Source organism: Octopus bimaculoides, chromosome 10, assembly GCF_046866305.1.
Source record: "Octopus bimaculoides isolate indiv1 chromosome 10, ASM4686630v1, whole genome shotgun sequence".
Classification (NCBI taxonomy): Eukaryota; Metazoa; Mollusca; class Cephalopoda; order Octopoda; family Octopodidae; genus Octopus; species Octopus bimaculoides.
The window spans coordinates 23825024-23849009 of NC_142937.1; the positions used below are offsets into that span (position 1 = coordinate 23825024).

At 36.9% G+C, this 23986-nt stretch overlaps 1 protein-coding gene and 1 pseudogene across 4 annotated transcripts; one reads left to right on the forward strand and one right to left on the reverse strand.

Annotated features, from left to right (window-relative positions):
* Positions 1–925: 925 nt before the first annotated feature.
* Positions 926–9365, reverse strand: LOC128248880 (mitogen-activated protein kinase 14-like). Of its 3 annotated transcripts, none has more exons than XM_052971073.2 (2): positions 6756–8598; positions 926–1561 (listed from the first exon to the last, which is right to left on the reverse strand). In XM_052971073.2, exons 1-2 carry the CDS (start codon positions 8054–8056, stop codon positions 1456–1458), a joined length of 1407 nt encoding a protein of 468 aa, XP_052827033.2. In that variant the 5' UTR covers positions 8057–8598; the 3' UTR covers positions 926–1455. The 3 variants fall into 3 exon arrangements, with proteins under 3 accessions (XP_052827033.2, XP_089214577.1, XP_089214579.1); XM_089358451.1 differs by lacking the exon at positions 926–1561 and adding an exon at positions 4146–4382; XM_089358453.1 differs by lacking the exon at positions 926–1561 and having other exon boundaries at positions 6138–9365.
* A 12332-nt stretch (positions 9366–21697) lies between these two features.
* LOC106883703 (mitogen-activated protein kinase 11 pseudogene) lies at positions 21698–23579 on the forward strand (annotated as a pseudogene). The gene has a single exon (XR_016243362.1). The product of XR_016243362.1 is annotated as a mitogen-activated protein kinase 11 pseudogene (transcript).
* The last annotated feature ends 407 nt before the right edge of the window (positions 23580–23986 follow it).

Genomic DNA, 23986 nt, shown 5'->3' on the forward strand with positions numbered 1-23986 from the left:
CAACTATACAAATGTCACTATGGAGACATTCATATAATTTAGAATCATTCTGACATTCTGACAGTTGCACATAAATGCTTAACTCTTTAGCATTCAGATTATTCTGTCCAGTGCAATGCTTATTTATTGACATTGTTTTGAATTAATCATGGATTAACTCATAGCCTTCAGATTTTGATATAGTGTTTCTGTGTGTGTCTTTGTGTCAGTGTTTGTCTCCTACCATTGCTTGACAACCATGTTGGTGTGTTTTTGGAGCCATAACTTAGAAGTTCAGTGTCAGAGGCTACGACTGGTTGACCTGAACGTAAAAGAGGTTGAATATTTGGGCTGGATATGGTCTGTCTAAATGTTATTGGGTTAATAACTTCTTTCTCAACCCCTTCGATACTGCCCCACCTCAGACTGATTCTGGTACTATGAAACAAATTAAATGTTTTAAATCTGATTTAAATAAAAACTTTCCATCAAAATTTCATTTTTCATATTATATCCCAAACACCAGCTTAAATAAAGATTTCAAACTTTGGCACAAGGCCAGCAATTTTATGGAAGAGGGTAAGTCAATTACAGCAGCTCCTTTGTTCACTGGTATCTTTTTTATCAATCCTGAAAGAACGAAAGGCAAAGTTGACCTCAGCAGAATTGAAAGGTAAAAACCTAGAAGAAATGCCACTGAACATTTTGTGTATATGTATATATATATATATATATATATAAGTCAGTAAATAGTGGGGTTGTGTTAACCGCACGTGGAGAAATAATAGGAAAATGAAAAAAAGCCAGAATGCTGAACTGGAATGCAGACTACTAACCCCAAGATTCCGAGTTCGATTCCAAGCAGTGACCTGAATAATAATAATAATAATGCCCAGATGTAGTACCCTTTTTTTAAACCTAACAAAACTCTCAACTCTCATGCATCCTTATTTTTCCTACCAGTTTATACATGAACTACTATTGAACTACAAAAGCTCAAAGACAATATAATGTATGGGTATATTTATTTTTTTATATATTATTGTCTTATATATTATTTTCTTCATTTTGTACTTCTTTGTAAAAAAACATTTTCATTCTCCTTCTTCTTGATAATTTGCTTTTTCGCAATGAAAACCGGTTAGAAAAAATCTTTATTAAAATATGCTTCCAGTTCAGCATTCTGGCTTTTTTTCATTTTCCTATATATATATATATATAGAGAGAGAGATAGATAGATATATATATATAGGTGCAGGAGTGGTTGTGTGGTAAGTAGCTTACTTACCAACTACATGGTTCCGGGTTCAGTCCCACTGAGTAGCACCTTGGGCAAGTGTCTTCTACTAAAGTCTCAGGCCAACCATAGCCATATGTGTGTGTGTGTGTGTATGTGTGTTTGTATGTCTGTGTTTGTTCCCCCACCATTGCTTGACAACTGATGTTGGTGTGTTTATGTCCCTGTAACTTAGCAGTTCAGCAAAGGAGACCGATGGAATTGGGGCTGGGCTTGCAAAGAGTGAGTCCTGGGGTCGATTTGTTCGATTGAAGGCAGTGCTCCAGCGTGTTCACACTCAGATGACTGAAATAAAAGAAAAAAATAAGAAAAGAAATACATACATACATATATATTACAAACATATAAGAGGGATGACCACTAAGTGGACATCCATTATGCTAGAAGTAGACCCCCTATGGTCTTACCACTAAGGAAAGATTCTCAAAAAAATTCAGCAAAGGCCAGGACGTAAGCGAGCAAGACAAATGAAAAGATACAAAATATAAAGATTAATCACAAACCTGGTTTCATTGTTACCACTTACGTAATTCTTACGTAAATGTCTGCAATTCATCAGTGTGATCGTCAGAGTAAAATATAATTTGCAGAACTATACACGAGACATCCGCATGAGATTGAACAGGCATCTAGTTCTACCAATTACATTTGGGGTTATATTTCAAAAGTCTTCGTTTTGGCACGCCAAAATACCAGAAATAATTCCGCAGAAAATAATTCTCCGCAGTGAATTTTGCCGGTTTTAGAACATGGTTATTTAAATTTAAAATAATAAGGGTGAAAAATTGAATATTAATTTGATTAATATCAATTTAAAACCAGTGGCCTAGCATATTGAAAAATCTGAAGATTCAGGAAAATTATATTACATACATATAAGAGGGATGACCACTAAGTGGACATCCATTATGCTAGAAATAGACCCCCCTATGGTCTTACCACTAAGAAAAGATTGTTCTCAAGAAAATTCATTTGTCTTGTTCACTTACATTTTGGCATTTGCTGAATTTTTACACAACTTCACACAACTGCTATATGCACCACCAAGGGTACATTTTCATAATTTGAGAAAATATTTTATTCTTTATCTTGGAAATGGTGTGAAGGATATTTAAATAACATGAGTGAGAAATATTCAAGTTTAACCCTTTAGCATTCAACTAGCCATATCTGGCCGAAATATTTAACCTGTTTTATGCTGGAAGTGGTCAGATCCAGCTTCTCACCTCTATCCTACAATGTCATTTTAGAATTAAACAATCACATCATTGAAATCTCAAAGCTATGAGAATCATGCATGATTAATTCAAAGCAATATAAATAAACAAACATTGTATTTGACAGGGTAATCTGAATATTAATGGGTTAATTATGAAATATTGTTAAAATGCAACAAAAAAAAATTGCATTTCCTTGTAATTAAACAGTATGCAGTGTGATCAGAAATACATGGGTCACCAGTAAGTTCCAGTGACAGGCCATGGAGGTTAACGTGTTAAAGGAAAGTACCACCTATGGTATTTAGAATCAGGAATCTGATGTGTAGTTTGTGGATAGCATCTTGGAAAGAAACATTAACACTTTGATATTTTGATTTGTTTCAGTTACTGGACTGCAGCAGTGGAGGCGCAATGGCCCAGTGGTTAGGGCAGCGGACTCGCGGTTTCAATTCCCAGACCGAGCTTTGTGAGTGCTTATTGAGCGAAAACACCTAAAGCTCCACGAGGCTCCGGCAGGGGATGGTGGCAAACCCTGCTGTACTCTTCCACCACAACTTTCTCTCTCTTTCTTCCTGTTTCTGTTGTACCTGTATTTCAAAGGGCCAGCCTTGTCACACTCTGTGTCATGCTGAATATCCCCGAAAACTATGTTAAGGGTACACGTGTCTGTGGAGTGCTCAGCCACTTGCACGTTAATTTCACGAGCAGGCTGTTCCGTTGATCGGATCAATTGGAACCCTCAACGTCGTAAGCGACGGAGTGCCAACAACTGGACTGCAGCCATGCTGGGGCACAATTTTAAAGAGTTTTAATCAAATGGATCAACATTGGTACTTAGTTTTTTAAAAGTCTGGATTTCTTCTATGGTACTCCTTCACTGAACTGCTAAGTTAGGGAGATGTAAACAAACCAACATCAGTTGGTAAGCGGTGTGGAGGCAAACACTAACATTCATACACCCAAACATATAGAGGCTTAACTAGAGAAGTGTGTCCTCCACTTCACTTTGTTTCCTCATAAATTTCTGGGAAATGAAAATTGTTTTTAATGAAATTGTTTGCAGCTATGTCCCAGATGGTGTAATTATGCTACAGATACACATATATACACATACATAAATACATGTATATATACATTCGCATATACATATATATACACACACACACACATATATATATATATATATATACATACACATACGTATATATACACATACATACATACAAATATATATATATATATATATATATATATATATATATATATATATATATATATAGGTAATCTTCAAGTTTAGGGGGTAAAAAAATAAATAAAAATATTCAAGGGAAGTAACTGAACGTCTTGCCAGTATTCTCCGTACTACTCTGTTTATATATAAATCACACACGTGACTGAATATCATAGTTTCTTATGAGAAATCGAAAATGCCTCGTGGAAGACCGGCTGCACAACATCTTATTGTTGTTGAAAACGAAATCCTCAATCTCATCTTATCTATATGAATTTCTATGGCGGAATTCAATCCCAAAAGAAAAAAACATATGTTTATTTTTTGGCTACCATTTCTGAAGTGTATAATGTTGAGTAGGTGAATTTTTTAGAACTGCATGGTGACCCTCACTCGGCGAGGTCGTGTTCATTGAAAATAGATATATTTTAATGAAATTTTCTACAGTGCAATATATTCAAACATCTGGAGCATAACTGTAGAAAATTTCATTAATAAATATCTATTTTTAATGAACACGATCTCATTGAGATCAGCATGCAGTCCTAGAAATTTATCTGTTGAATTTCATTATCATTTCCATCGACAAAGTTCTCTCCATGCACAATTGTTTCTTTTCTGCCTGCTGTTTTTGACTCCGTTCCGTCGGGTACTTCTGCAAACCATTTCGTTTCCGTTTTGGAAAAAGAAAAAAACATTTTAAACTTTTATAAGAAAAAATTCCGTCGCATGCTGTTTTAGAAAAAAGAAAAAAAAGAAAGCACGTGTGTGATTTATTTATCAACGGCTAAAAGAAAACGGATAATAATGGTAAGTCGTTCAGTTATTTCCCTTGAATATTTTTATTAACTTTTTTTACCCCCCCCCAAACTTGAAGATTACCTAATATATAACAAATACATACATATATATTATACAAATATATACATACATATACACATATACATACATATATACATACATATACATACATATACATACATATATATATACATACATATACATACATATATATATACATACATATACATACACGTATATATACATACATACATATACATACATACATATATATATATAATACAAATAATATGTGAGTATATGCATATATACGTACATGTATGTACATACCTACATCTACATGAATATATAGATGCATATCTGGGTACAGGACGTCACAAAAAAAAAACGTGGACAAAATGAAAAACAGAACATAAACAGAGCACAGAAAACAAACAGGCCACTAAGATCCTCAAAGTCTAATACGAAATCCATCTCCGACTATTAATTAATACTGTTCTCTACTCTAGGTACAAGGCCCAAAATTTTGGGGGAGGGGGCCAGTCGATTAAATGAACCCTCAGTATGCAACTGGTACTTAATTTATCGACCCTCAAAGGATGAAAGGCAAAGTCGACCTCGGTGGAATTTGAACTCAGAATGTAAAGACAGACAAAATACCGCGAAGCATTTCGCCCGGCGTGCTAACATTTCTGCCAGCTCACCACCTTACTATTAATTAATACTATTTCCCTAACTATCACTGGGGAGTTCCTGAAGTAGATCCAACGGAAGTGTACCACAACTACGGATGACAACAGGTAGCCTAGACTGTGCCGGTGCTCTACGCAACATTTAAACACACTAATCGAATTATACGTATTTGTACAAATTATTTATTACCTCCATGGCGGAAGTAAAGAATACAGACACCACCCGTTTTCGGCGTAACAAAAACCCTAACCTTAACCCTAAACACGTACGAGTGTACGTACTCTTTACATTCGCCAAAAACTGGTATGCATATGTATTTATATATGTACGTGTATATGAAAGATAATAGGTGTACGTGTGTGTGTGTGTGTGCGCGAGTAAACTGACTACAAATAGAGCTGAACGCGGTTCGCGCGCACATCTCGACTGCTCTCACAAATGAGAATACTAAAAATGAACTCGTTCGATCTCAAAAATTAAGTAAAAAACGAAGAAAAGAAAAAAAAAAAAAACGAAAAGTAATCCAGAATCCTTGTCCGGCGCCGGATCGATCCCAAAATCTAATCAGTTCTGCCAGTCACGAGGCTTAAACATCCCTGAAAGTTTCATCCGAATCCATTTGCGGTTTGAGATATCTTGTCCACGGACAAACAAACGTGACCGAAAACAATACCTCTGACTTCAAAGGCGGACGTAATAAAAAGTTTTTAAGAAAACTAATGAACAACCATATGATAGAGTTTGACATTTCTGCGTGTCAAATAGGAAGAATGTCGGAGAGACATCTGGAAATTATAAGGTAACAAATTTGGGGAACACACACAGGTGTAGATACACCTTAGTTAAATAGCGATATATATATCAAAGTAATTGCAAACTATCAACTCACCTCGAAAAGAAAACAAAAATATTCGAATAGCGATGCATGTATGTCAATTTCGACTAGAATTTATTTTAGAAATGTAAACAAATAAAAATGCAATGACTAAATAATGACATGAACTTGCAATGGTACATTTAGAAATGGAATAACAAATAATTCGTTAAATAAAGCCTCAATTCTTCCATATCAACATTTATCACACACGATAGTAACTCGCTCACATGCGCTTTAATAATTAAGTTTGTAGGTGAACAAACGACAATCAGACACATACTGGAAAAAAAAAAGTTGTAAAAATACTTTGGCATAATAAACAATAACGTCTGAAATTAATTTCTGAAAAAATTATAAAATACAATATTGATTTAAAATGAATGTATTTCTTTCTTAAATTAAAAGATTAAATCATGTTGAACAAAACAGGAAAGAAAATAGTTGGGCTTTCTTTGGCGATATAGCGGTATGTCAGAGCTATTTACATCTGTATTTAAACTTATATTGGAAATGATTTTTTTTAGATTCCTAAATGTCTATGATTTGAGGTATCTATGACATATGTGGAATTGAAATGAAAGTCATTCATTTAAAGACATCCGTAAATAACATGAACACATTTGTTTTAAATAACGCGGAAATGGAAGTTTATATTACGTGTGTGTTTCTGTATTACAGTTGTTGTTTTTGATTTCCTCGTAAATAAGACCTAACCATTCCATTTGGTTCAATTCAATATCGGAATATCTGTCACAAAAATTTGGTGCATGCTTATAGTCAGTCTGTTGGAAATGGTCCTCAAAGAAACGATGTTTCATTGCCTCATCCACAGAGATTCGGTTATCTACATCTAAATTAAATATTTGGTCCAAAAGACTAAGTGTGTCTTCATCTGTGGTATTAAAAAAGGTTGAGAAATCTTGTTTTACAAAAGTTCCGAATTGTTTAATCCTATCTATAGCATCTTCACTGGTAAATTTCTTTAGCATTTCATAATCCGGTGTTCCGACTAGACATAATATCTGCTTTACCTGATCGTTGAAATTTTGCCCTCGTATCACAGCTCGTTTTGTTAACATTTCACCCAGGATACAACCCACAGACCACACATCTGCTGTTTGATTGTATTTTTCCCAGTTCAGGATTATTTCTGGTGCTCGGTACCATCGGGTTTGCACATAACCCGTCATTTTAAGACTGACCTGTCGGGCCAGGCCAAAATCCATAATTTTGATGCAATTATCAGCAGTAACACCGATGTTGCTGGGTTTTAAGTCACGGTGGATGACCCCAGCTGAATGAATATAATAAAGTCCGCAGAATATTTGGTAGACCAGGGACTTGATAAGGGCTAACCCCATCTCCTCGCTTTTCAACATCGTTTTCAGATCTTTCGGATAGAATGTGGAAACAAGGTAGAGATTATCCAAATCATTTTTACATATTGCTGTTGTAAATATATCGACCAGATCGATCACATTTTTGTGTTTCATGTGCTTTAGCAAACATACTTCGCGGTATGTACGTTTTGTTGCAGTTAACGAAGAGAAAGGCCGATACAGTTGCTTAATGGCCACCTTCGAGTCAGTAAGTTTGTTATGAGCAACTGACACGTTACTGTAACTGCCTCCTCCTATATATTCCAAACAACTGTAATAGTCTGGGTGAATCCATTTAATACCGAATTCTTCAGTGAGTTGGAAGCACGATGGGATAATGGCCATCGTATATGTTTCTCTCTTTCGCGCACCTTTATAATTAGTTGTTGACACTAATAAAGTACTGGGCGAAGTGCTTAAATTAGTCCAACTGTCAGAGTAGTTACTACAAGCAGTGACGTAACGATAAATCATTCTGGCCGAGAAGATAACATGAGAAATGGTATTTCCCCAAACTATGAGAAAACCCTGAGCATTAAAGAAATTACGTAATTTAAGAAGAAACTTGTAGGTCACCATTAAATACACAAAGGAAAATTGTCGACCTGCTTATATGACGCATAATTCCAGATTTGATTTAAAATACAACAGACGTAACGCATGACTACATAGTAAGCAGTATATCACAACAAACATTCGCTTGTTTTAGGTGCGTATGTAGTAGGCGTTAGACGCCCTCTCGGTCCTCACATCTTCACATATGCAGGAATGGGACCCTCTATTGTGTTCATCCACTCAACAACCAAATTACTAGGCAACGTACTTTCTCACGAATTCTATTAAAATATAAATATTTCACGACAAAGGAAACCTATTATAAACACTCACTCAGGTTAATTTTTACTGTTACACCTGTCATCAAACTCTGATCGGCATACCTACGCAATTGTGCCCCACTCTGCTTCAACTTTGTTTCTTCATAAATTCCTGAAAAATGGATATTTACTAACGAAATTTCCTACAAATACCCTTCAGATGATGCTAATTCTGATTATATTGGAATTTGTGTTGGTGGAGCTTCAGAAGATGAGTCGACTTCGTTTTGTCAACTTTCAAAGAAGCCGGTAATTTTTGATGAAAATTTTTACGAATACCTTTCAGAATGTGTAGTTTACGATTATATCGGAATTAAATATATATATATAAAAAAAAAAAAAGTGGCAGGCTTGTACACATATATAACGACACATATTAAATATGTCTACAAAATGAAACTTAAAATTTCGAAAAAAAATATTGTGATGCATCAATATGTATGTGTACGAGTGCACCAGTTTCTTTTTCACATTAAATTCTTATATAGTTGTAACTGACACACTCTGAAAAGTATATGTAGAAAATGTCATTAAAAAATTACCCATTTTTCTGAAACATATGAGGCAACAAAACAATTTTCACACTAAATACCGATATAATCGCAGTCTTCCCCCATCTGAAACGTATTTGTAGAAAATTTCATTAAAAAAAAATATTCATTTTCCTAGAAGTAGTGAGGAAACAAAAGTGGCGGGGCGCAATTGTATAGGTATGCCCTCTGGTCGACGGACTTTGGGAACTGCTATCCCTACTTTAAGGAGAAGAAAAAAAGGGTAAGAAATTAGGTGGTTGTTCCCCTCTCTGAAAGAATTTTTTTTTTTTTTTACATTTAGGTCTCACCCACCCCGAATTCCGTGCTCTTTTTCGGTTAGTTCTTACGATTTCTACTACATCCATCTCATATGACAAGTGTAATAGAAAACAAAAATACCATCATTTATTTATTTTGACACTAGCTCTGAATTCATACCACGAACTTTTGTTATTTTTCTTTTCTAAATTCTGTTGGCATAATGCGCAGAAGCATGGCTGTGTGGTAAGAAATCTGTTTTACAACCACATGGCTCCGGGTTCGGTCCCACCAGTAGGTACCTTTGCAAATCTTCTTCTATAGCCCCGGACCGACCAAACCAAACATGCGCTTATGCAGCTTTTGGGCTTTCACTCCTATTTCCAGTAATATAGGTGCGATTCAGCCCCCTCAGGCACAATTAGTGACTATTAAATTTTTCCTTTATGAATTTATATTGCGCTTAGCTGCTTATATTAATTTTTAATATTCACATGCATTTCGCTAAATCAGCCATAAATTTTAAATGGTAAATATAAAGACTGACAGTGGTTTTAGAACACATACAACCTTTTTGCAATTGTCTGTCCTGTTATGTCCATTTTCTATGTATAATCGTATGATTGTAATAAAGATTCACATCCGAGCAATGGAATAAACACTGCTGAGGAGCCTGCGATTAACAAACGAAACTAATCCAGTTTCCATCTTTGCACATGGGGCAGTTATCTCCCCCTGTTAGTGTATATAAATGTGCGTTTATGTAGTTGGAAGGGTTTTGACTCTTATTTCTAGCAATAAAGACGTGATTCAGCACTCTCAGTCAGAATTAGTAATGGTTAAATTTCTCCTACACGCACACACACATATAAACAGGGAGACATATATTTACGCTTGAAAACCAGTGCCACCCGTAATTTAGTGGTTTGGCAAAGAGCTTCCGATAGAATAAGCGCCAAACTTCAGAGAAAAGAAAAACAAACAATTACCGAAGTCGATTTGTTCGGTGAAACCCTTCGACGCGGTGCTCCAGTATGACCGCAATCCAATGAGTGATACTAGTAAATTTTGATAAAAAAATAAAGCAACATTGAAATTGGGATTCACACCTACTGCGTAGCAACTTCAGCAAGTGTCTTTTTCTACGGTCCCGGGCCGAACAAATCTTTGTAAATCGGTTTGGATGAATAACTAAAAGGAACACATCTTACACACACACTTATATTCTTTTATTCATTTATACGTTTCAGCCCTAAGGTTATGGCCATGCTGGAGCTCCACCAGTGTGTGTGTGTGTGTGTATATTTGCGTGTTTGTTTGTCCGCCACCACCGCTTGACAACCAGTGCTGGTCTGTTTACGTTACCTGTAACTTAGCGGTTCGACAAAGAGCTCCGATAGAATAAGCACCAAACTTAAGAGAAAAGAAAATACGAAAAAAAAAAAACATTTATCGGAGTTGCTTCTTTCGGTTAAAACCCTTCAAGGTGGCGCTTCAGCATGGCCGCAATCCAATGAAACTGAAATATGGTGCCTGTATCCATAGTAACAAGCAAAGTTGTAGTCTGTTTAAACTAATGTACAGGGTTTGTGGGGTGGTAAATTTTCGTAAATAAAGTACGTTGAGGATTTTAAAAAAATTATTTATGCACCTTTCCGGCCATTTCACAAGATTTTATTCATAAAAATATCAAAACTTATTACAACTTTCGAGGTCGTAATGTTTCGCTTTCATAAGGGGGTTAGCTGCCAGAAAAGTTAGTACGCCGGGCGAAGTGCTTAGCAGTATTTCGTCTGTCTTTACGTTCTGAGTTCAAATTCCACCGAGGTCGACTTTGCCTTTCATCTTTTCGGGGGTCGATAAATTAAGTACCAGTTACTTACTGGGTTCGATCTAATCGACTGGCCCCCGTCCCCACAAAATTTCGAGCCTTGTGCCTTGAGCAGAAAAGAATGTTTCGTTTTAAATTTCGTTAATTCTTCGTCGTCGTAATATTTTTGCTTTATATTAGTGAAACAGCTATCACGCAGAAAATGCTAGCTTCTAAATCTTGTTTCGTGAGTGGGTAAAATTGATCAAACTTTAAAACCTCTGTAACATTTTCGCCTTCACAACTTTGCCTCTGCCTTCTTTTCTTGTAACTTCCAGAACTTTTTTTTCTTTCTATTCTTGAGCTCTAAAACTCATAAGGCTTGTTTTCCTTCCTTTTAAAATTAAAATCTGTGACAGAAAAGACCCGTACGTACTTCCGTTCAGCAACGTGCTACTGATGTTGTCAGTTCTCCGATGTGACAAGCAAGAGTGGGCATGTCAAACTTTTGTGCATTTTGTTAGTATTTCCACCATTCGTTATCTATTTATATATTTTGCTGGAAATTCCAGTTTTTACCATATTTCGTCATGTTTCTCCATTTCATCATTTTCTTTTGAGGAGCGCTATAAGCAGTATCGACAATTTAAAAAAAAATGTTTTTCCTTTTATTTTATATATAGACTGGCTTGACCAGGGCTGGTCAACCTGAGGCCCGTGGGCCCGCAATCTTTTATCTTGCGTCCCGACTGATACTTTCTTGAAATGGGTTTATTTTACTCTTTTACGTGTTTCAGTCATTTGACTGTGGCCATGCTGGAGCACCGCCTTTTGTCGAGCACATCGACCCCAGGACTTATTCTCTGTAAGCCTAGTACTTATTCTATCAGTCTCTTTTGCTGAACCGCTAAGTTACGGGGACATAAACACACCAGCATCGGTTGTCAAGCAATGTTAGGGGGACAAACACAGGCACACAAACATACACACACACACACACAAACATACACACACACACACACAAACATACACACACACACACACACACATATATGTATATATACATACATATATACGACGAGCTTCTTTCAGTTTCCGTCTACCAAATCCACTCACAAGGCATTGGTCGGCTCGAGGCTATAGTAGAATACTCTTACCCAAGGTGCCACGCAGTGGGACTGAACTCGGAACCATGTGGTTGTTAAGCAAGCTACTTACCACACAGCCACTCCTAAGCAAACATTTTAAAAATTTCATTACAAATTAAAGGTGGTAATAAAAAATAAAAAAAGAAAGATACTACTGTTTTTGCAACGATAATATTTCATGTTAAATCAACGATCATTCATTCATTATTGTAGTAATAGCATGAGAAAGCAAAAGCTTTCGATTCTGTCAGTATACAAGTGGCCCTCAAAAAACTATAAGTGATAAAAGTGGCCAGCAATGTAATTCGAGTTGGCCAGGTCTGGGCTTGACTCAATAGAAAAGGTGTAAAACCAAGCTTGCTTTAATTAAATAAGCTCCTCTTTTTAATGAATAACTAATCATATATTGTCATCTAATACATTTCTCACTTCGCCTTCACAACTGTGCCTCTGCTTCTAGAATTTTTCTTTTTTTTTCTCTATTTACTTTTTTACTCCCTTGTTTTAGCGATTGACTGCGGCCATGCCGGAGCATCTGCCGTAAAGAGCTTTAAATTAGTGAAACAGTTATCATGCAGAAAATACTAGCTTCTAAATCCCGTTTTGTGAGTGGATAAAAACGAGCAAACTTTAAACCTCTGTAACATTGTTCTAAAATATTTTTCCGTCATTCATTGTTCGTTTACGTATTTCACTGGAAATTCCAGTTTTCACCATGTTAAATCATGTTTCTTCGTTTCAGCTTTTTTTTTCTTAGTGGAGCACTATAAGTAGTATCGCACAATTAATTTTTTTTTTGTTTTTGTTTGTTTCACACTGTCTTGACTCATTCAAAAAGATGTAAAACCAGGCTTGCTTTAATTAAACACGCACCTCTTTTTTAATGAATAACATAATCTTATATTATCATCTAATACTTAGTATTGCTGTCTCTGTTCGCCTTCACAACTTTGCCTCTGCCTTCTTTTCTTGTAACTTCCAGAACTTTTTTTTTCTATTCTTAAGCTCTAAAACTCATAAGGCTTATTTCCTAGTTTCAATGACGCAAAAGTGACCGAAATCACAACACGAAAATGGTTGCCAGTCCGTTGAAGGCCAGTAATTTTGAGGGAAGGGGGACAAGTCGATTTCATCGACACCAGTGCTAACTACTACTTTAGGGTGTGTTCTGTTACTCTTTTACATGTTTCAGTCATTTGACTGTGGCCATGCTGGAGCACCGTCTTTAGTCGAGAAAATCGACCCCAGGACTTATTCTTTGCAAGCCTAATACTTATTCTATCGGGTCTCTTTTTGTCGAACCGCTAAGTTACGGGGACGTAAACACATCAGCATCGGTTGTCAAGCGATGGTGCGGGAACACACAGACACACACACACATAGATATATATATATATATATATATATATATATATATATATATATATGCATGTGTGTGTGTGTGTGTGTGTGTGTGTGAGGCGCAATGGCCCAGTGGTTAGGGCAGCGGACTCGCGATCATAGAATCGCGAGCTGGTAGAAGGCGGCGAGATGGCAGAAACGTTAGCACGCCGTGCGAAATGCTTCGCGGTATTTCGTCTGCCGTTACGTTCTGAGTTCAAATTCCGCCGAGGTCGACTTTGCCTTTCATCCTTTCGGGGTCGATAAATTAAGTACCAGTTACGCGCTGGGGTCGATGTAATCGACTTAATCCCTTTGTCTGTCCTTGTTTGTCCCCTCTATGTTTAGCCCCTTGTGGGCAGTAAAGAAATAAGAATCGCGGTTTCGATTCCCAGACTGGGCGTTGTGAGTGATTATTGAGTGAAAGCACCTAAAGCTCCACGAGGCTCCGGCAGGGGATGGTGGCGAACCCTGCTGTACTCTTTCACCACAACTTTCTCTCACTCTTACTTCCTGTTTCTGTTGTGCCTGTAACTCAAAGGGTCAGCCTTGTCACACTCTGTGTCACGCTGAATGTCCCCGAGAACTACGTTAAGGGTACACGTGTCTGTGGATTTCTCAGCCACTTGCACGTTAATTTCACGAGCAGGTCGTTCCGTTGATCGGATCAACTGGAATCCACGACGTCGTAAGCGACGGAGTGCCAACTACAACAATATATATATATATATATATATATATATATATATATATATATATATATATATATATATATATACGACGGGCTTCTTTCAGTTTCCGTCTACCAAATCCACGCACAAGGCTTTCGTCGGCCTGAGGCTGTAGTACAAGACACTTGCCCAAGGTGCCACGCAGTGGGACTGAACCGGGAACCATGTGGTTGGTTGGTAAGCAAGCTACTTACCACTTAGCCACTCCTGCGCCTGTTGTTCTCAAAGTTTTCTATTTTTTATTAATTTCGTTTCCATTGTTTTACAAATTTGGTGTACTAATTTAGTTTTGTATGCTTATTATGAAAATGAAATTCATTTTTGCTATAAATTAATAAGTAAAAAGTTAATAGCTTTTAAAGGTTGCAAATTTTGGGTAATTTTAGTTTATCAAAAGTCACAGACACATTGGTGCCTGCATCCATAGTAACAAGCGAAGTTGTAGTCTGTTTAAACCACCGTCATGTGTATTTTCTCTACAGGTGCATTTTCTCTACAGGTGCATTTTCTTTTTAAATCGTTTGCATGCTTGTTCGACCGTTTCACATGACTTTATTCTTTAAAATTTATTAAGACTTACAAGTGAACTTGTAGTCTGCTGTCTGACCCACCATCACCACAACGCGTGTGATTTTTAGTCTGTGTAAGTTTTTTGACGATGAGTCAATCCATTAACCTTACCCCTAAACCCAAAACCATAGCCTTAACCCAAACCTTAATCCTAACCTTTACCCTGAACACGAATATAAAAGGTGTGGCTGTGTGGTAAATAGCTTGCTTACCAACCACATGGTTATGGGTTCAGTCCCACTTCGTGGAACTTTGGGCAAGTGTCTTCTACTATAGCCTCGGGCCGACCAAAGCCTTGTGAGTGGATTTGGTAGACGGAAACTGAAAGAAGCCCGTCGTATATATGTATATATATAAATATATATATGTATGTGTGTTTGTGTGTCTGTGTTTGTCCCCCCACCATCACTTGACAACCGATGCTGGTGTGTTTACGCCCCCGTAACTTAGCGGTTCGGAGAAAGACCGATAGAATAAGTACTAGGCTTCCAAAGAATAAGTCCTGGGGTCGATTTGTTCGACGAAAGGCGGTGCTCCAGCATGGCCGCTGTCAAATGACTGAAACAAGTAAAAGAGTATACCTTTCCAGCCATTTCACAAGAATTTATTCATTAGAATATCAAAACTTATTACAACTTTCGTGGTCGTAATATTTCGCTTTCATTTGGTTAATTAATTCTTCGTCGTCATAATATTCTTGCTTTAAATTTGTGAAACAGCTCTCATGCAGAAAATGCTAGTATCTAAATCCTGTTTTGTGAGTGGGTAAAAATGATCAAACTTTAAACCGCTGAAGCATTTTTCTGAATATAAATGAATAACAAAATTGGATTCAGCATGAAAAGATACACCAAGATACCAAATTTGAAAAATTTCCCTTTATTTTAAAATTAAAATCTGACAGTAGCAGAAAAAGACCTGTGAAAGACAAGGCCAACCTCAGCGAGATTTGAACTCACGACTTAAAGAGTCGAAAGAAATGCCGCTAAGCATTTTGTCTGACGTGCTACTGATGTTGCCAGTTCGCTAGTTTTCCTATGTGATCTTCTAGTAGGAGCAAACATTTGTGCATTTTGTTAATATTTCCAACATTCTCTATTTGTTTATATATTTCGCTGGAAATTCCAGTTTTCACCATGTTCTATATCATTCGTCTTCGTTTCATCATTGTCTTTTGTGGGCGCTAATAGCAGTATTGCACAATTTTTTTTTTTTTTTTTTGGTAGATTCAGACTGTCTTGACTCATTCCAAAAGACGAAAAATCAGGCTTGCTTTAATTAAACAAGCTCCGCTTTTTAATGAATAACTAATCATATATTGTCATCTAATACATAGTATTGCTTTCTCTGTTCGCCTTCACAACTGTGCCTCTACTTCGGCCTTCTTTTCTTGTAACCTCCAGAACTATTTTCTTTCTATTTACTCTTTTACTTGTTTCAGTCGTTTGACTGCGGCAATGCCGAAGCACCCGCCTTAAAGAGTTTTAGTCGAACAAATCGACCCCAGGACTTTTTTTTTAAAGCCTAGTACTTGTTCTGTCGGTCTCTTTTGCACAAAGACACACATAACGTAGCGGTTCGGCAAAACAGAACCGATAGAATAAGTACTGGGCTTTAAAAAAAATAACTCCTTGTGTCCATTTGTTCGACTAAAGACCCTTCAAGGCGGTGCCCCAGCATGGCCGCAGTCAAATGGCTGAAACAAGTTAAAGATATATACACACACAACGGGCTTCTTCCAGTTTCCGTCTAGCACATCCATCCACAAGGCTTTGGTCAGCCTGGGGCTATATTAAAAGACACTTGCCCAAGGTACTGCGCAGTGGGACTGAACCCGGAATTGTGGAGTTAGGAAGCAAGCTTCTTAACACGCAGCCACGCCTATATCAACAATGGAATATTGAGGAAATGTGTCAACCATATTATTTATTTACAAATTATATATAAGATTTTTAAAATTGTCAATTTTTATTATATTCATTATATATATTGTTTCCAGTATAAAATAATATTACTAAGAAATATTACCGGTCCCTGACACATTAGAATAATAAAAAAAACACACTACCTACACACTGGAGATATTTGCCATGGCCTCTAATATGTTTTCCCGCCTGACACGCATTTCATGTAGTCTGAGCGAAGTTGTTTCACTTTCTCAATAGGGCATTGCACTCTTTTTCTATGAAATTCTTGGGTAAATTAATGCAATTAGATTTTTTTTTAAAGGTGTTGTCTGAAATAGAATGTAACAAATAATAAAGGACGACAATGGGCGGCCAGTTGGCAGAAACGTTAGCACGCCGGGCGAAATGCTTAGCGGTATTTCTGCCGTTCGTTTTGAGTTCAAATCCCGCCGAGATCGACTTTGCTTTTCATCCCTTCGAGATCGATTAAATAAGTACCAGTTACGCACTGGGTCGATGTAATTGACTTAATCCCTTTGTTTGTCTCCTCTATGTTTAGCACCCCTGTGGGCAATAAATAAATAAAGGGCGACATTTTGCTGATATACGAAAACTGGAATTATTTCTTCGGCAATTTCCGTAAAAGATTATATTTTTTAAAATTTCTTTTACAGCTGAATGGCGTATGTCAGGGCTTCTCAAACTATCTCATGTGGCTTACCGACAGTGTTTTTTTTTATAATGTGTCAGGGACAGGTAATATTTCTTAGTAATATTAATTTATACCGGAAACAATATATATAATGAATATAATAAAAGTTGACAATTTTTAAAATCTTATATAATTTGTAAACAAATTATACAATATTACATAAGCATTTTATAATGTTTCTTTCTTTTCTGGAAACTCGTTGCGTACCGGCACTGGTCCGAGGACCACCACTTTGAGTAGGACTGGAGTATGTTTGTATAATTTTTGTGTATGCATGTATATCTACGTATGTATGCGCATGGGGGGGGGGAATTGTCAATGTTAGAAAACTACATTACTCACGACCTTTCCTCGTGACAAACATAAAAAGGCTAGGCTGAAAAGAGGGCGAATGCCGCCATCTCCTCACACCGACACTCTCAAGACCAAAGCGAAGGAACGCCTATTTTCCCATTTTTTTTTAAGACACCGATTTTTGTTGAAATTACATACATTCATACTCTCTTTTACTTGTTTCAGTCATTTGACTGCGGCCATGCTGGAGCACCGCCTTTAGTCAAGCAAATCAACCCCAGGACTTATTCTTTGGATGCCTAGTACTTATTCTATCGGTGTCTTTTTGTCTTTCAACATTTTATAGTATTCTGCATTTCGACAATACTAGTAAATCAGTTTTTTTTTTTTCTTGTGTGTTCCACATTCTGAAATAATTAAAGCAGCAGGCTGGCAGAATCGTTAGCGCATCGGACAAAACGCTTAGCGGCATTTGGTTCGCCTTTACGTTCTGATTTCAAATTCTATCGAGGTCGACTTCTACTTTCAACCTTTAGGGGGCGGTAAATACCAGTTGAGTACTGAGGTCGATGTAATCGGCTTATCCCTTCTCCAAATTGCTGGCCTTATGCCAAAATTTGAAACTAACAATAGTAATTAATTCGCATTTAAGAATATAAATATTGAAGAATATCTAAGAATGTATGTGTTATCTATCTATCTATCTATCTATCTATCTATCTCTCTATATATATAAAGATGAGAATGTGTGTGTGAATCCCTAAAACTCCAGAACTACACAACCAATTTCATTCAAATTTTACACATACCTTACTTAGGGTCCATGTAGTGTTTTAGGCAAAAAATTTTTTAACTTCTTGCCTAGTGCGAGCCCAGTGCAATATCACATATCCTCCAACTATTGCAGTATTACGTGTCAAAAGTGAAACAATAACATCTCTCTATTCTAATGTCAGATATTTTCACTTTATTACTTTCACTTTAATACTGAAAATTATCTCACGTATATACAGGCATACATACATATGCCTGTATATATGTGTACACAGTACATGTACATCTATATATAGACACCTACACATATACATGTATACATATACATCTATCTATCTATCTATATATATATATACATCTATGCATATACATCTATACATATACAACTATACATATAGACTTATACATATACATCATCATCATCGTTTAACGTCCGCTTTCCATGCTAGCATGGGTTGGACGATTTGACTGAGGACTGGCAAGCCAGAAGGCTGCACCAGGCTCCAATCTGATCTGGCAGAGTTTCTACAGCTGGATGCCCTTCCTAACGCCAACCACTCCGAGAGTGTAGTGGGTGCTTTTACGTGCCACTGGCACGAGGGCCAAAGGGCCAATATATATATATATAAAAACAAATAGTAAATGAGTATATGCATATATACGTACAGGTATGTGCATACCGACATCCACCTGTATGTATAGGTGCATATCTGGGTACAGGACATTGCAAACAAAACGTAGACGAGAAAACACAAGCCACATAGAGAACATTCTTCTTCATCAGCTACCCCCGTATAATATACATATATATATATATATATATATATATATATATATATATATATACACACAACATATATGTATTATATATATGTATGTATGCCTGTATATATGTGAGATAATTTTCAGTATTAAAGTGAAAGTAATGCAGTGAAAATATGACATTACAACATACAGTGTGTACTTATGTACACATACTCACACACACACACACACATATATATATATATATACATATGTGTGTGTACATACGTATGCGTGTGTGTATGTATGTTAATATGTACACATATATGTATATATATTTGTGGGTACATACGTATGCGTGTGTGTGTGTGTGCATGTATATTTGTTTATATGTATTTATATGTACACATATTTATGTATATATATATAAGTGCGTGTGTCTGTGTACATTGTATGCGCGCGCGCTTGCGTCAGTGCGTGTGTGTGTGTGTGTGTGTACAAACATACATTATGTGGGTGATATTTTCAACCGAGACGTTACAATCTAATCTGTTCCTTCAGGTGCCTGAATTCTGAGTATTTTTATTTTTTTTTTTTTTTTTTACTTGTTTCAGTCTTTTGACTGCGGCCATGCTGGAGCACCGCCTTTAGTCGAAGAAATCGACCCCAGGACTTATTCTTTGGAAGCCTAGTACTTATTCTATCGGTCCCTTTTGCCGAACCACGAAGTTACGGGGACATAAACACACCAGCATCGGTTGTCAAGCGATGTTGGGGGGACAAACACAGACACACAAACACACACACACACATATATATATATATACATATATACGACGGGCTTCATTCAGTTTCCGTCTACCAAATCCACTCACAAGGCTTTGATCGGCCCGAGGCTATAGTCGAAGACACTTGCTCAAGGTGCCACGCAGTGGGACTGAACCCGGAACCATGTGGTTGGTAAGCAAGCTACTTACCACACAGCCACTCCTGCGCCTATGAATACGAAAAAAGAAAGACTCTTTTTTTCAGTAATTAATAATAAATACAAAAATGATAGATCTTAGCCTTCCAAATAAAACCTGTCCCGCTTCTATACTTTTACTTACGTCCACATGGTGCCTCCTCCACATGGTGCCTCCTCCACATGGTGCCTCCTCCACATGGTGCCTCCTCCACATGGTGCCTCCTCCACATGGTGCCTCCTCCACATGGTGCCTCCTCCACATGGTCTCTTTTACCGAACCACTAAGTTACGGGGACGTAAACACACCAGCATCGGTTGTCTACCAAATCCACTCAGAAGGCTTTGGTCGGCCCGAAGCTATAGTAGAAGGCACTTGCCCAAGATGCCACGCAGTGGGACTGAACCCGGGACCATGTGGTTGGTAAGTATGAACATATATTTACTAGATTACTGATATCTATCAATGGTTTTCCCCATTGTGTTGACGTGCCAGTTTCTGTCATTAACAAAAATGTCACTACGTTTGCCGACACGCGTATGCTAGTTTTAATACAATACACCATTTCCTCAAAAGAAAGAAAGAAAAAGGAAAAAAGTAGAAATCTCATAGGGTTCATTTAATCATTGGTTAGCAGTATCAGACCCTACCCCACTTGGGTACTATTAAAGCAGCACGGACCCGAACGCGCAGTCGCGCGTCCGCGCTAGCTAGTCTTGAGTAGTCGATCCTAACCCTAACCCTAACCCTAACTTGCGTGTGCAAATGAATACGTGTTTAGGGTTAGGGTTAGGGTTAGGATCGACCACTCACGACTAGCTAGCGCGGACGCGCGACTGCGCGTTCGGGACCGTGCTGCTTTAGTAGTACCAGTAATGATTTGGCTGTTATTTCTAGCATATCGAGTAATTGTGTTATTTAACCTCTAGGCAATATTAATCCAGCTTCTCACTATCATAAAGCGCATTGCAATAACCCTAACCCTGGTGATGGTCACAACCGGAGCGCTTAAAAAAAGACTAGCTACAGCTTTAAGGCTTTAGGAAAAGAGTGGATGGTCACAGTTGGAACGCTTTTAAAAATCAAGATAGTCATGGTTTGAGCCCTCTAGATAAAAGCTTGCTTTTGTGCATCGGCGCGCGCATGTGTAAAAAAATCGGGCTCGTTCTTTTCGATTTTGTAAATATTTTATTCTGGTTTCCCGACGTCCTAAATTGCAGGTGAAACTCGACCCAGATTTAGACATAAAATTTATGAGTTGTTTTGCATATTTATGTCTAAATCTGTGATCAAAGAGTCCAGCCGTGTCCATTCCATCGGGAACATTGTCCAATATCATTTTTCTCTCTCTTTTGCATTAATAAAAATTTAAAAAATGTCAATTGAGGTAAAACCTTACTGCTATTTCTAACAAAATAAAATACGTAAAGCTCCCACGTTATTATTCATTCGATATAACAAAAAGAAACTAGTTTTGTAATCTCTACGTGGTTGCTTCACTTGCTAGAAATAGCAGCACTATCTCATTTAATGCACACTCGGTTGTTTTATATTATGCACATAATTGTTTGCGTTTTTTTCTTCTCACGAACCGAGATGGAAGCCTCTACGTGGGTGCCTACGAAAAATTAAATGAGCTGTTATAAAGGACTTTCTTCTATAATATAACATAATATAATATAATACAATATAATATTTAAATTAACGAAATTAAGTATCTAGGTCATTATAAATTCAGTGCGCAAACTTTGAACGGTTTTTTTCTCTATATCCAACAAAATATTTTATAATCAGTAACGATATTATATTTCGTGATCAGTAAAATACCTCTAAATAAGAATTTCTTCTTAACACGTGTTAAGAGGAAAACTAACATACTTTCTTCGAATTCAGCTATTTATAGAATATCAAAAATTCTCGGGGAAATATAGTTTTTCCCGTTATCTTCGAGGCTAACGTTATAAATATTGTCATCTCGTTCGCCTTAGCTCATAATTGTTTTGAAAGCTGGAGAGAAGAGTCATCGCGTAATACTTCCCAGGATTTGTAACTAATTATAAAGGTGCAGAAAAGAAACAGATCCAATGGACCACATCCCGCAGTCCTTCGAAGTCACCGAGGAATTCGGTATTAAATGGACGCATCCAAACTGTTACAGTTGTCTGGAATATATAGGAGGAGGCAGTTTCAGCAATGTGTCTATGGCTCATAACAAACTTAGTAACTCCACAGTGGCCATCAAAAAACTGTCACGGCCGTTTGCCACGTTAATGGACACTAAACGTACATACCGCGAAGTATGTTTGCTAAAGCACATGAAACACAAAAATGTCATCGATCTGGTCGATATATTTACAACAGCAATATGTAAAAACGATCTGGATAATCTCTACCTTGTTTCCACATTCTATCCGAGAGATTTGAAAATGATGTTGGAAAGCGAGGAGATGGGGTTACCCCTCATCAGGTCCTTGGTCTACCAAATATTCTGCGGACTTTATTATATTCATTCAGCTGGGGTCATCCACCGTGACTTAAAACCCAGCAACATCGGTGTTACTGCTGATAATTGCATCAAAATTATGGATTTTGGCCTGGCCCGACAGGTCAGTCTTAAAATGACGGGTTATGTGCAAACCCGATGGTACCGAGCACCAGAAATAATCCTGAACTGGGAAAAATACAATCAAACAGCAGATGTGTGGTCTGTGGGTTGTATCCTGGGTGAAATGTTAACAAAACGAGCTGTGATACGAGGGCATAATTTCTCTGACCAAATGAAGCAGATATTATGTCTAGTCGGAACACCGGATTATGAAATGCTAAAGAAATTTACTTGTGAAGAAGCTGTTGCTATGATAAAACAATATGGTACTTTTGTAAAACAGGATTTTTCAACTTTTTTTAATACCACAGATGAAGAGACACTTAATCTTTTGGATCAGATATTTAATTTAGATGTAGATAACCGAATCTCTGTGGATGAGGCAATGAAACATTGTTTCTTTGAGGACCATTTCCAACAGACTGATTTTATGCGTGCACAACATTTTTGTGACAGATATTCCGATATGGAATTAAACAAAATAGAATGGTTAGGTCTTATTTACGAGGAAATCAAAAACGTCAATCCTGACTAATACACAAATACACACATAAAAGTTTATACCCGCGCTATTTAAAGTATGTTTTCAGGTCATGAGTTGGTGTTAGCATTTCTCAAGTATTTACACTTCTTTATTATTGTTTCTCAATCTGATCTCTGTTCAATATAAAAAATTTAAAGACATATAAATTAAAAACATTGTCGATATTCAGATATCACTGCCTTGATAAACACTGCAAAATTTTTTAATTGAGCAAAAACAATAAATGAAGAAGAGAAATATATTTTAAAACAATATCGTGTTTTGTTATCTTTTAGGAATGTATCGTTGATTGTTAATTATTCTCTTAATTTAACAACTTCTATTTTCTTAAACTCCCACCACCAGGTTATTTTATAATGCGCGCACTTGTTATATGTCATGCTACAAATAATTACAGGAACTGAGGACCTTTTAATCATTGTCAATTTCGCATTTACTAATTGGATGTTTATTTCATTGTTGATCGGTGTATCTTGGCTTTTCCTTGTTTATATGCTTGCATTTATTTTGAAATTTTTGTTTATTTCTACACATCTCTTTGAGTGCTTCCAAACGCGACGATATATATATATATATATATTCGAAACGTCAGGTTAGAATAGAGACAGCTAATGAAGGAATATTCCAAGTGGCTTTCCGTTTTCCTATGTGTTCGTTCC

What these genes read in the sequence shown, in the direction of transcription:
- LOC128248880 (XM_052971073.2), bottom strand. Translation starts at nt 8,056, where the DNA reads ATGGTGACCTACAAGTTTCTTCTTAAATTACGTAATTTCTTTAATGCT. An exon ending in TGTAATACAGAAACACACAC is followed by an intron (nt 1,562 to 6,755) that starts GTAATATAAACT and finishes CTTTTATTTCAG; the next exon opens with TCATCTGAGTGTGAACACGC.